General features: G+C 43.7%; 1 protein-coding gene across 6 annotated transcripts in view; it reads right to left on the minus strand.

The window, feature by feature from the left end:
• tbc1d1 (TBC1 (tre-2/USP6, BUB2, cdc16) domain family, member 1) overlaps window positions 1-14,048 on the minus strand; it is a 230,805-nt gene that overhangs the window by 83,115 nt on the left and 133,642 nt on the right. For all 6 annotated transcript variants that reach the window (XM_080188934.1, XM_080188925.1, XM_080188916.1 and 3 more), the window contains one exon: window positions 12,581-12,720. In XM_080188934.1, the coding sequence (XP_080045060.1) occupies window positions 12,581-12,720 (140 nt within the window). The remainder of the gene's footprint in view (window positions 1-12,580; window positions 12,721-14,048) is intronic.

Below are 14,048 nucleotides of genomic sequence, written 5' to 3' on the forward strand. Positions count from 1 at the left end.
CAATGACTCAGTTTCCATTGTAACATAGGCAGGAGCCAAGCAACGTGCTGCAGCAGTAGGTCACATGGGGGTGATGAGATCCATGCTGATTTCCATGAAAGCTGAACTTGTAGTCATGCAGACCTTGCATTCCAACAGCAACAAAGAGGTTTGCAGGTTCTCAAAGCAGTAAATCATTCAGTCTATTCTTCAACTTTGCTGAGGCACTGCTTTGGGGGAGTGGCAGTGATACAGGAAAGCAAGAACCTGTTCTCTCTCAGGATGCCAGCATGTGTGCTCTCACCGATGCCACTCTATCATCGCCAATGCTGTTGCCTCTCAGCCAGCCACTACGAGTGCCCTTGCCATAAGACCATAAGAAATAGGAACAGTTAGGCCATTTGGCCCCTTATGCCTGCTCTACCATTCGATAGGATCATGGCTGATCCGACATTCTTCATGTCCACTTCCCCACCCTTTCCCCTTAACCCTTGATTCCCTTACTGATCAATAACCATTCCATCTCAGCCTTAAATATACACAATGACTCTGCCCCTGCAGCCCTCTGTGGCAAGGACTTCACAACCCTCAGAGAAAAAATTACTCCTCATCTCAGTTTTAAATTAGCACCCGTTTATTCTGAAACAACGCCAAGCCTTCTAGACTCAGAGCTGCTGGAGGTAGTGCTATAAGGCCATCTGCAAACTCTCATTGAATGTCAGCAGCTGTCCACCAGCCATGCTGCAGCCACTGAGGTAACATGGTATAGGAGTGTTAGGATGCGTTTGCAGACGGCTTTGCAAATTTGATTGCGTTTTTTGAAAGGGTAACCAAGAAGGTAGATGAAGTCAGTGCAGTTGATGTTATCTACATGGACTTTAGCAAGGCCTTTGACAAGGTACCGCATGATAGATTGTTACATAATATTAAATCTCACGTGATCCAGGGTGAGGTACCTAAATGGACACAAAATTGGCTTCTTGACAGAATCCAGAGGGTGGTTGTAGAGAGTTGTTTTTCAAACTGGAGTCCTCTGACTAGCAATGTGCCTGGGTCCACTATTAATTGTCATTTATATTAATGTTTTGGACGAGGACTTAGGAGGCATGGTTAGTAAGTTTGCAGATGACATTAAGATTGGTGGCACAGTGGACAGTGAAGAAAGTTATCTCCAACTGCAATGGGATCTTGATCAATTGGGCCAGTGAGCTGACGAATGGCAGATGGAGTTTAATTTAGACAAATATGAGATGATGCATTTTGGTAGATTGAACCAGGGCAGTACTTGCTCAGTCAATGGTAGGGCACTGGGGAGAGTTACAGAACAAAGAGATCTAGGGGTACATGTTCATAGCTCCTTGAAAGTGGCGTCACAGGTGGACAGAGTGGTGAAGAAGGCATTCGGCATGCTTGGTTTCATTAGTCAGAACACTGAACACAGGAGTTGGAATGTCTTGTTGAAGTTGTACAAGACATTGGTACGGCTACACTTGGAATGTTGTGTGCAATTCTGGTCACCCTATTATAGAAAGGATATTATTAAACTAGGAAGAGTGCGGAAAAGATTTACCAGGGCATTACTGGAACTTGATGGATTGATTTACAAGGACAAGCTGGATAGACTGGGAGTTTTTTCTCTGGAGCGTAGGAGGCCGCGGGGTGATCTTATAGAGGTATACAAAATAATAAGCGGCATAGATCAGCTAGATAGTCAATATCTTTTCCCAAAGGTAGGGCAATATAAAACTAGAGGGCATAGGTTTAAGGTGAAAGGGGAGGGATACAAAAGTGTCCAGAGGGGCAATTTTTTCACACAGAGGGTGGTGAGTGTCTGCAGCAAGCTGCTAGAGGTAATAGTAGAGGTAGGTACAATTTTGTCTTTTAAAAAGCATTTAGGTAGTTACATAGGTACGATGGGTATAGAGGGATATGGGCCAAATGCGGGTAATTGGGATTAGCTTAGGGGTTTTTAAAAAAAAGGCGGCATGGACAAGATGGGCCGAAGGACCTGTTTCCTTGCTGTAAACCTCTATGACTCTACGTGTAAAGGCAAACACAACATAGGCATTAAGCAAACCCACAAGAGAAAATAGTTCACTTTACTGTGTATTATTGGAAATGTTGTTGGATACTATAATGGAAGTATGTTTTGTGGTAGCTGTTGTTTCACAATTTTGGGAAAGAGGATGCTATTTCCCATGAAAAATAGATTAAAAGATGAGGAATTATGCAGCAACTAAGATACGAGGATGGGCTGTCAGGGGAACTAGAGTCAGACTATCGACTCATAGACAATCTATCCTGAGCAGAGGGATTCTGGATGGTTTACTCTGTGTCATCCCTGGTGGTTACATGGCTCTCATCATCGGTCCAGTGTCCATACGTTGTTGGGTGGTGGAAGGGAGTCAGCTGTAGAGTGGTCGTTCCAAAGATGGCAGATACATCTCATTGGATGCAGGATGAATGCATCCTGGTTGTTGCCAGGACAGTGGGCATTTAACAGTCAGGATTGATAGTCACATACTACCTTGCAGTTGCAGAACATCTCCCTGCTAACATGGGAGGGGCCAGCAGAGCCATGGGCATGTCCTTGCTTAGAACTTGCGCATCATTCAAAATCCTGTCAATAGGGCAAAGCTATATGTTCACCCTTTCTGCTTCTGTCTGGTCAGTTTGATAACAATGAAGTCCCCTCATAGGAGCTCTGTCACTTCCCTGATGCAGTGATGGATGCTGAACTGTGACATCTTATTTATGTTACATTCCCCAGCCTAAAGGGATCGTTGGCTTAGAAATTTAGAGCCACACTGATCTCAACAGCGACTGATGGCAACGTCCTGGCCCTGCTGTATGGCTAGAAGTTTGGCTGTAGGAGGTGACACAGTTCAGTGACGACCTGCCTGGTGAAACAGAGTTACCTCAAACACTGCCCTGGCTGAGGTGGAGGTAGGGGGAAAATTGCTCGCCCAAGGAGCAGAGGGTGGAATCGTTGAGGGTGGAATCGTTGTGGGTGGAATCGTTGTGGGTGGAGATTAGGAACAGCAAAGGGAGGAAGACGCTGGTGGGTGTCGTCTATAGGCCCCCGAATAATGATCTGGAGGTGGGGCGGGCTGTTAACGTGCAAATAAGTGCGGCGTGCAGGAATGGGACGGCCGTAGTTATGGGGGATTTCAATCTGCATATTGATTGGTCGACCCATGTTGGACACGGTGGGCTCGAGGAGGGGTTCTTGGAATGCTGCCGGGATAGTTTCCTCGAACAGTGTGTGTTGGAGCCGACGAGGGAGCAAGCTATCTTGGATCTGGTGCTATGTAATGAGGCGGGTAGAATTAGGGACCTTGTGGTGAAGGATCCTCTTGGGGAGAGTGATCATTGTATGGTGGAGTTTCTGGTGCAGATGGAGGAGGAGAAAGTGGGTTCCCGGACACGTGTCCTTTGTTTGAACAGAGGGGAGTATGGTAGGATGAGAGAAGAATTGGCGAATGTGGACTGGGGGAGCACGTTGGAGGGAGGGTCTGTTGAGGAGCAGTGGAGGATCTTTAAGGAGATCTTTCTTGGTGCTCAGCGGAAATTTATTCCGATGGTCAAAAAGGATAGCAGGAGGAGAGGTAATAAGCCGTGGATAACGAAGGAGGTGAAGGAAAGTGTTAAATTAAAAGCGGAGGAATTTAGAGTAGCTAAGAGTAGTGGGCGAGAAGAGGATTGGGAGAGGTTTAAATGTCAACAAAGATTGACAAAGAAGTTGATAAAGAAGGGTAGGAGAAACTATGAAGCTGGGCTAGCGCTTAATATAAAAAAGGATAGCAAGAGTTTTTATAAATATATAAAAAGGAAGAGGCTGGCTAGGGTGAATGTTGGTCCTTTAGAGGATGAGAAAGGGGACCTAGTGGTAGGGGATGGGGATATGGCTAAGGTATTGAATAACTTTTTTGTTTCTGTCTTCACGGAGGAGGACGTGAATAATTTGCCGGGTGTTAGCAATGGAAAGGTGGTAGGACTGGAGGGTCTTAATGACATTACTGTTACTAGAGAGGCGGTGCTCGACAGACTGGAGGGGCTGATTGTGGACAAGTCCCCAGGACCGGATGGAATGCATCCGAGGGTTCTGAAAGAAATGGCGGAGGTGATAGTGGATGCCTTGGTGGTTATTTTCCAGACGTCGCTGGATTCCGGGGAAGTGCCGGATGATTGGAAAACGGCTAATGTTACGCCGTTGTTTAAGAAGGGTGCCAGGCAAAAGGCGGGGAATTATAGGCTGGTTAGTTTAACGTCTGTGGTAAGTAAAATGTTAGAATCTGTCATTAAGGAGGAAATTGCGAGGCATCTTGAAGGGAATTGCTTGATACAGCAGACGCAGCACGGTTTCATTAAAGGGAAAATTTCATTAAAAATTTCATTAAAATTTCATTAAATGTGTCTGACAAATTTACTGGAGTTCTATGAGGATGTGTCTAGGGCAGTGGATAGAGGAGAGCCGGTGGGTGTGGTCTTTCTAGATTTTCAGAAGGCGTTTGACAAAGTACCTCACAAGAGGTTATTGCAGAAGGTCGAGGGACATGGAGTTGGGGGTAGGGTGTTAGCGTGGATAGAGGATTGGTTGTCAAACAGGAGGCAGAGAGTGGGGGTCAACGGGTGCTATTCGGATTGGCGGTTGGTGACTAGTGGAGTGCCCCAGGGGTCGGTGCTGGGGTCTCAGCTTTTTACCATTTATATAGATGATCTGGAGGAGGGAACCGAGTGTAGGGTGTCGAAATTTGCTGACGACACCAAGATTGGGGGAACGGCAAATTGTGTGGAGGGTGTGGAGAGTCTGCAGAAGGATCTAGATAGGCTGGGTGAATGGGCCAGGAAATGGCAAATAGAATTTAATGTTGGCAAGTGTGAGGTGGTCCACTTTGGTAGGAAGAATGGTAGGAAGGACTATTACTTACGGGGCGAAAAACTGCAGCAGGCGACGGTGCAGAGGGACCTCGGGGTCCTTGTGCATGAGTCGCAAAAACCCAGCTTGCAGGTGCAGCAGGTGGTCAGGAAGGAGAATGGGATGCTGGCCTTCATAGCGAGGGGGATTGAATATAAAAGTAGGGAGGTCTTGCTGCAGCTGTATAGGGCATTGGTGAGGCCGCAGCTGGAGTACTGTGTGCAGTTGTGGGCGCCGCACCTGCGCAAAGATATTTTGGCCTTGGAGGGAGTGCAGAGGAGGTTTACTAGGCTGATACCGGAGTTGAGGGGGTTAAGCTATGAGGAGAGGCTGAATAAACTGGGCTTGTACTCGTTAGAGTTTAGAAGAATAAGGGGAGATCACATTGAGACGTATAAGATGATGAATGGGATGGATAGGATAGAGGTGGAGAGACTCTTCCCGCTCAAAAAAGACAGTAGGACTCGGGGGCACAGCCTCAAGATAAAAGGGGGGCGGTTTAGAACGGAGTTGAGGAGGAACTTCTTCACTCAAAGGGTGGTGAATCTCTGGAATTCTCTGCCCGTTGAAGTGGTGGAGGCTACCTCGCTAAATATTTTTAAGACGCGGGTTGATGGGTTTTTGATAAGAGAGGGGATTAACGGTTATGGGGAGAGGGCGGGAAAGTGGAACTGAGCAGCGACAGATCAGCCATGATCTTATTGTATGGCAGGGCAGGCTCGAAGGGCTAGATGGCCTACTCCTGCTCCTATTTCTTATGTTCTTATGTTCTAAGACCTTTTGTGGATTAGGCCTCTGATTAAATGGTCTCCTCTTCCTCCCTTCACACTGTTTTCTGTTCTCTGCTGCAGTCCCTTCACTTCCAGGCAGCTACAGCGGGGCTGCATTACTAAAGTAGACGTTCTTCTGACAGGCCTTCCAACTCCTTTTGACCTTTGTCAAAAATGAGCACCACGCCTTTGTAAATCCTAAAGGTTTGCAAAACCCGTCCAATATCACTCAACGTAATCCTTCCAGCAATTCTGCAGCAGCCTAAAAAAGGGCAAAATCACCTCTCTTGAAGTTTGCATGATAAGGGGTGGGGGGGGGTGTGTGTGTGTGTGTGTGTGTGTATATATGTATACACGCACATGCATGTGTGTGTCAGCAGGTGTCCCCTGTGCAGCTGAAGGTATATTGAAGGAGGATATGAATAGGATTAGCACATTCCTAATTGACAGATGGTGTGCCAATTCAATGTTACGTCCTGTCTGGCATCATGATCTGCCTGCATGCTTCATGCACGTTTGCTTTAGTCCCCTTTATTGTAAGGCACATTGCATCAAAAGCATTATAATATTGGAGTTCAGGGGTCAGTCCTATCAGTACCAGAAGTGTTATGGAACTGACTTTTCAGGTTCCCAACTTTACCAAGCTAAAAAAGACATGGGCAGTATGTATTCTCCTCAATGACCCATGGATGGGTGTCATCTGGGCTGTCAACCTAATCTATTTTAAGTTGCTTATTCTGCCTAAGATGATGTAACCCTGATTGATTTTATTAATAATTTTACTATTAACAGAAAAACATCATGCTGTGGTTGCGCATTATCTATAACGTTACACACTAATGCAGAGTATTTGTTTAGTTACGCTGCCACACCCTTAAAATCCCTGTTAATCTGTTCTAGAGAATTTTTCAATTGCTCAACACAGTGTTTGATGATCCTTTGGCTCTCAACATAGCTATAAAATGCTTCTTGATCCCACAAGTAATAACTTTCCACTTCTGCCTTTTCCAATGACATTTTAACTGATCCAACGGAAACTTTTGCTTCTCCATATTGTTCTCATAACCAGTCTTTTGTCATCACTGCAAATTATCTGTGTTTAATCTACAATGATGATCATAATGTCTATATATCGCACTGCATTTTTAAAAAAAAAATCACATTATTCACCATTAATATGAACTTCCTTCTCCTTTCAACCAGAGTCCTCAGAGATGGTAAATTACGTTCTACAGTGAACCAATTTGTGCACAGCAAGATCGCCCCAACCATCAAGATAATGACCAGGCTTTTTTTTTAAAAGGTGGGGGGGGGGGAAGCAAAGGGAGGGGAACAAACGCAAGAGAACAGAATCAGGAAAGAGGTATCTGGAGGGAAATATACCTGGAAGAGTTTCGTACAGCTACAACAGCATGTTAGTCGAAAGGGGTGAGGATCTGAACCTGTAGATGGAGGGCCAATATCAAATAAAGAATTTGGGGTGAACATCTTTGCCCAGAATAGTGATAATGTGCAGCAACTTGCTCCATGGAATCGCTGAAGTACTGATGCATTTTAGGGGAAATTTGATGCATGTGAAGACATAAATAGAAGGAAAGGGAGGGAGGGAGGAAGGAGGTAATTATAATAGGAGATGGTTTATGTGGAATATAAAGACTAGTATCGTACAGTTGGGCCAAGTGGCCAGTTTCTGCTGTAGATTCTACATCAAAGTGATCATGGCTGAGCAATAAATGTTGGCCAGGGCACACAGAGGGCTTGCCTGAATAACACCATGGGATCTTTCCATCCAACCACAAGTGAAAATGGGGCCCATTTTAATGTCTCATTTTAAAGATGGTACTTCCAGCAGTGCAACACTGTCCCAGTGCCACATTCGAGCATTAGCTTAAAAAACATGCTCCAGTATCTGGAATGGCGCTTGATTCTACAAACCTTCGACTCAGAAACAAGGGTGCTGACCGGAGGCTGACACCTCAGCACCCAGTGTGAGGGGCACATTGATGTTGCCACCCCCCCATCCAGTCCAAAACAATAAGACAAGATGAATAAACCTCAAGGCACTGAAAGAGGGAATCAGGAAAGGGAAAAGGGAGGCAAGGTTTGAAGCTCCAAATCCTATTATTAGCTATAGTAGAGTCATTTATATTTAACTTCCAGAAGTAACATTTCCTGTACTACTCTGCATCACCCCTAATCACACTTTCATTAACCGGTTGGATGTGAGAATGGACAGGAAACTCGCATTTAGGGTAGGGCGATTCTCACACATCCTGGCTTGCTCAACGCCCTCAGTGTGAAAAAGATTTCAAATTTAGGGGAAATGGTGACAGGATTAGTAGTCCAGTGGGGACATGAGTTTCACTCACTGCCACAGTTGGACACCTTACTCTTGACTGTCATCAGCCCCTTCACATTATCTCAGGATTCTCCCGTAGCAAACGTAACATCCTACAGTGTGTATAAATAACTATGTTATAAAAAGAAGGCATCACAACTCCAGCCCCTGGTGCGTAACTTTTTTCAAAATTGCAATAAATGCAGAAAGGTGGTCAGTCCTTTCAGGAGCTGTTTTACTTGTGGCCTCTTGGTGGCAACAATGTTACTTTCTGTTGAAGGGGAGTGTGTATGAGAGCACAAGTAATTTGTTTTCCCTCAAGAATCTGAAAGCCCAGCGATTCACTAAATGAAGTCAAGAGGGGTTACAATTGAACAAAATAATTTTACTGCACAAAAATCAAAGAACATGACCTATAATCATTTAGGGCACATCCTTGGAAAAACAATACTACAACAATTAGAGCTTCTCTATTAGAACTCAAACTATACGTAGAGATTACCTGACCAAGGGATAGAGATTTGGCAGAAAACATGGGTGTAAATAGTTCTAGGCTAGTGCTCAAATGATTGAAGTTCAGTTGTAACTTCCTGAATATGCATCCATTGCAAATTCAACCTCTTAAGATTGATTCATCAGGCTGAGGGCTACAACTGAAAACCTAGATTAACAAATTCAAAAGGTGTGGAATCTACATTCAATGAATAAGCTGGAGTATAAAGCTAGTCTTAGTAATGGCGACCATGACAACTATCATCAATTGTTGTAAAGACCCATCTGGTTCACAAATGTCCTTTAGGGAAGGAAATCTGCCATCCTTACCTGATCTGGCCTCTATGTGACTTCAGATCCACAGCAATGTGGTTGACTCTTAATGCCCTCTGAAATGTTCATCTCAAGGGCAATTAAGAACGAGTAACAAAGGTTGGCTTTGTCAGCAAGACTCGCATCCCACGAGAGAACTTTTGAGAAGTGCCACATCGGCAACCTTTGTGGAGGCATAAAATAAGTGGCATTTACATAGCTTCCTGTCCAAACACAAACAGTATGTACTGCACAAAGCTTGCTGAGGAAGGACTAGCACACCCATAGAAAAATAATGCTGCTACAATTAGCCCTTCTCCCTTATAACTTGCTTGCAACTCGCAAATTGCATAGAGAGATTACCTGAGCACGATACAGAGATCTGGCAGAAAACATGGGTGTAAATAGTTCTAGACTAATGCTCAAATGGGTGAAGTTCAGTTGTAACTTCCCAAATATGCACCCATTGCAAATTCAACCCCCTAAGATTGCATTTATCAGAGTATCTGAAGGTTACAAGCCTCGATTAACAAAAGAGTGCTGTAAGGTACAGTGCGTGGAGAATATTTCTCCCACATTGCACCGATCAATTATTTCTTTTATTAGTAGAATTTAGTTTATTGTCTTCAAGCAGGTGAAAGGGAAACAGGTTACTTGTGCTCTCTCACACACACACACACACACACACACACACACACACACACACACACACACACACACACACACACACACACACACACACCCACCCCGCAACACAAAATAACATTATTGCCACCAAGAGGTTACAAGTAGAACAACTTCTGAAAGGACTGACTGACTTTCTGTACTTACTGCAATTCATTTATTCCATCATTGGTTAAAACAAGAGGCATTTACATGACTGCACAACGTTATACTAGTAAAAGATAATGGGGGTGATTCTGCCCAAAAGATTCTATGTGTCAAGTTCTTGTAAAAACTGGAGTAAATCACTTTGGTTTTCAGCGGGAGTTTCAAAATGAATCTCCTCCACACCGTGCACTGCTGAGTACCTCAGTGTGAATCACGCTGAAAATCAGGGGGCAGGGTCTATCCCCGCTGGAGAGGCCGGCAGCATAGCGCGTGCAACAATCTGTCAGCGTCGAGTTCGACACATGCACAGTAACCAACCTCCCGATCGCTGGTCAGCTCAATCACCGGCCAGCCCCATGACCCCCCCTGCATTGCCAGCTCTCCCATCCCTCATAGCCCGATTACTGGCCCCTCCAAACCTGCCTGGTCCAGCCTCGACCCACTGACTACATACCTCTGTCACTCAGCCCAAGATTGGAAGTGGGACCCTTCCTTCCCCAGAGGCCCTGCCCCCATCAGGCCCCGCCCACTGCCAGTGTGGCAATGCTCAGGGGCACCCACCTGCCCCTGGTGCTCGACCCTCTGGGGAGGCCTCGATGGTCTCCCTGCACTGCATGGGGTCGGGCCACCAGCTCCCTGCAAGTGGGGAGCTATTGCAAATCCCGGGCCAGCTAATAGGATTTAAATTGTATTGAAATTGTCATTTGTATAATTTATACAGCTGGCCGATGATTTCTGGCGCAGAGCTGACACTGCCGGAAATCCGGCTCTCGGAGACTCACAGGGGTCATGGTGCCCTGCAGGAAGCCCGTGAGACGGCCTCCACTCGTCTCCATGCCCGCTGCACTATAAAAGCACCTGCTCGTTCCTTAATACATTATCTCTACTTCAGCAACATTAGAATAAGAGAAAATGCTGGAAACAAGCCCATCAGACCTTCATGCTCCACACACCAATGCTCATCCAAGATTTTAAAATGCTAATCCTCGTTTTCCATAGTGTTACGATCTTGGTACAGACAGTAATATTTCTATTTTTTTCAAGAATCTGAAAACCTAGGTATTTAATAAAAGAATGAAGCTAAGAAGGTTCACAAATTGAACAAAATAATTTTATTACATAAAAATCAAAGAACACAAACTATAACAACTTATACTCCCATTCATCTCCCAAGATGAATGGTTGGTCTGAGCACTCTGTCAATGATTCATATATGGGCTCAGATCTCTTAGGTCTTTTAAGGTTCCTTCAAATCCCCTGCAACCGTCCAAAGGTTGTAAACTCCCCATTCAACATGGGCAGCTTAAGTATAGCCCCCGTGGGTTGGAACTCTGCTGGTTCTAAAATTCTTTAACAATTCAGTATTTGAACTAAAACTCTGTCGGTTTTTCTCTCCCTCTCTTCAGCTAGGCTATACCAGGAATTCAACCTGTTAGTAGAATCTTCAATTACCAAGAATTTACCCTCCAAATTTCAACCAAAGTTTGCTGAAAGAAATATTTTCTTCACTCCAGCTTGTTCTCAACTATCCAACTACACTGCTTGGACCAAACTGAGAACCATCTTTAGGAACCTATTCATTCTTATAATTAAGTTGTTGTCCCTTTTTTCCTATTGCTTATCTTCAAGGCAACAGGTCCCATCATAATTTATTGGAATCCAGCTTTTTACCCCTCAGAAATCCAATCCCAGCTCTTAATGGGACAACCACGCATATAAAATATAGACTGAAATATAGGTGGGTTTCCCAACGGCGAGGGGTGCATTTACAGAATGACAATGGCGGGACCAGAAGATCCTCCAGAGCTGCCTCAGATATCTGCACTCCATTAATTGTGGCCTCTTGTGCATTCCCAATTTAATTGCTTCATCTTGGTACCATCAGTTGCCTAGGCTCCAACATTTAAAGCTCTCTTCCAAACCTACCTCTTTGACAAGTCTTTTGATGATTGGCCCCAATATCTCATATGGTTCATTGTTAGATACTGTTTCTGAGAAGCCCCTTGGGGTGCTTTACTACATTAAAGGTGCTATCAAAATGCAAATTGCGGTTGTAGCATTTGAAAAATCAAAAGATAATTTATATTCTGGGGTGTAAAAGCTTCGTTAGAACTTGACATTACGTTGGGGGTCGGGTGGCAGGGCAAGTATAAAGAAGACAACGGATAAAGATGCATAACTGACGTGCTCACTTCTTTCACTAAGAATCAGTTAATTCATTTAATTGCTAAACTCCCAATGGCTAAAGTTTTTCCAAAGAATATGGTCACACTTTTGAGTACAGTGGGAAAAATAGAACCAAAGTACTTTGCTGACCACAACAGGCAAATTCTAATAGTACTATTCAAAGGCAAACCAGAGAACTTTTGTAAATTTACTGAGATGAAGGTGTATACCCAGAGAGCTACTTGTTAGTTTTACTCTGCCCATGAAACAAGAGATGGAAAATCCATATCTGAAACCCCCATGTCACATTGGCATCAGTATCCTCATAATCAGGGAAGGGGGCAAAGAAGGTTAATCAGCATTCCTGCTCAGTTGTTATTCCTAGATGTTTGCTGAAGCACTGGTGTGGATACTTCCTGAAATCTGGACCAGGTTTACCTGTGAAGCCCCTGCCTCAGCTATAATCAAATAATCTGTTCACTCTCATCTACCAGTTCCCACTTGGATGAGTTACTGGACAGCTGCTATTCCTTAGGGAGTCAAACCCAATTTACAGCAGGAGAAAGTGGACTATATACACAATTATGGATGATAATGATTTTTAGTCACCATTTTTCAGCTGGGAGTATTGTTCAATCTCGTTTTTTTTCACCTTTGTCTGGAAAGCAACTTGTCTCAATACATCATCCTGCAAAAATGTCATCAGCCACCAGTAACTATCGTAATCTTACAAAGAATATCGCTGTCCTAACAGATGTAGACCTCATGTCTTACCATCGTGTCTGCAGGGGGATTCACATCCTTTCTGCGGTGAAGCCACACGAAGAAAGATCTGCTGTCGCCAGGACTGCCGACGATTACGGACCAAACTCCCATTATTCCCTCTGCCTGGGCTTGGCCTGGATTCATAGTCACTGTGGTAAGAAAATACAAGAATGTCAACAGGGGTCCATTAATTCTGTCTGGAATATCAAAAATTAAATCATGACAAAGTTTGTTCAATTTTCTTTTCATGAAAAATGAACCCAAATCTGACATTTTTGTAAGTCACGTACTAACTAGAGGTTTAGTGGCTGTTTCCATTTCAATGGATTGAACCTTGTGATGAGTAGATACATTAAAGTTGCATGCATTCTAATGGCAAATATTCGAAGAGTCTCAGCACACTTAAAAATTCAATAATTAGGATCAATTTATCTATGTGTTACCATTTTGTGGAACATTTACAAACACACAAGCCATGTTGACTATACCATTAAAAGACCTGTGCCTCACAATTGGTTAGCTTAACTAACAACAGCAATATAGACATTAGTCCAGGCTGCTTTCAAATCAAGAAAATGCATACACGTTGCTGTCTTAATGATTAGGCTCACTAATCACACTCAGAACTTCTAAACCAAACAAACAATCAGCAACGTACAAGACCAGACAAACCAAAAGATGATTATTCCACACAGGATGTTTAAGTGGCACAGTTGAAATTTTATCTATAGAGATGCACTTTCATCTTACAATCATTTTAAACCCACAGGGCTAGGATTTTTCAAAATAAAGCAACATTTTCTTCCACTTCTTCATGTGTCTTATGGCACAGAGTATTAATCATTATGATTGTGAAAAAGTTCAGTTTCTTGTTGGTTATCAACTATTTAACTGAGTAATCCTTTACCCTCAAACATATTCTTGGCCACTTTAGATCTTCGCAAAAGATGAAAACACTAGTTTGTTTTCATGTTTACACAGTGGACCTTAACTTTCTTCATTTCTATTATTCACATTCTCCAATACCTGCAAATATTTCCCTAAAAGTAGAGAGTGGATTGGGAGGCCAACATGTACTGGGCAGTGGGCAGAAAAAAAATCAAAACTTTATGTCATCTGAAAACGAGTGTAACGGTGAATGCTTTTCAATGAAGTGCCTAGAGTGGACAATAGCGTAAAATCACAATATACCAATTAAAGGTAATTTAAATCCTATATAAAGAAAAAACAGTGATCTTCTAATTGCTAGCACTGAAGAGACTCTTTATTGCAACCAGCCAAGAAACCAAGCAGTAGAAGCAGGGAGGAGTAGGCCACCAGGCCCTTCAAATTGCCCACCACTCAATACGATCATGGCTGATCTATGTGGGCTTCAATTTCTTTTCTATGCGATTGGCACGAACCTGTGCCATGTTTTATACTAGAGTCAACTGCAAGGTAAATTTTGCATTAATTCTCAAGAGTAAACCTCAACATA

Source organism: Carcharhinus amblyrhynchos, chromosome 1 (genome assembly GCF_965287045.1).
Source record: "Carcharhinus amblyrhynchos chromosome 1, sCarAmb.v2.hapA, whole genome shotgun sequence".
NCBI lineage: Eukaryota > Metazoa > Chordata > Chondrichthyes > Carcharhiniformes > Carcharhinidae > Carcharhinus > Carcharhinus amblyrhynchos.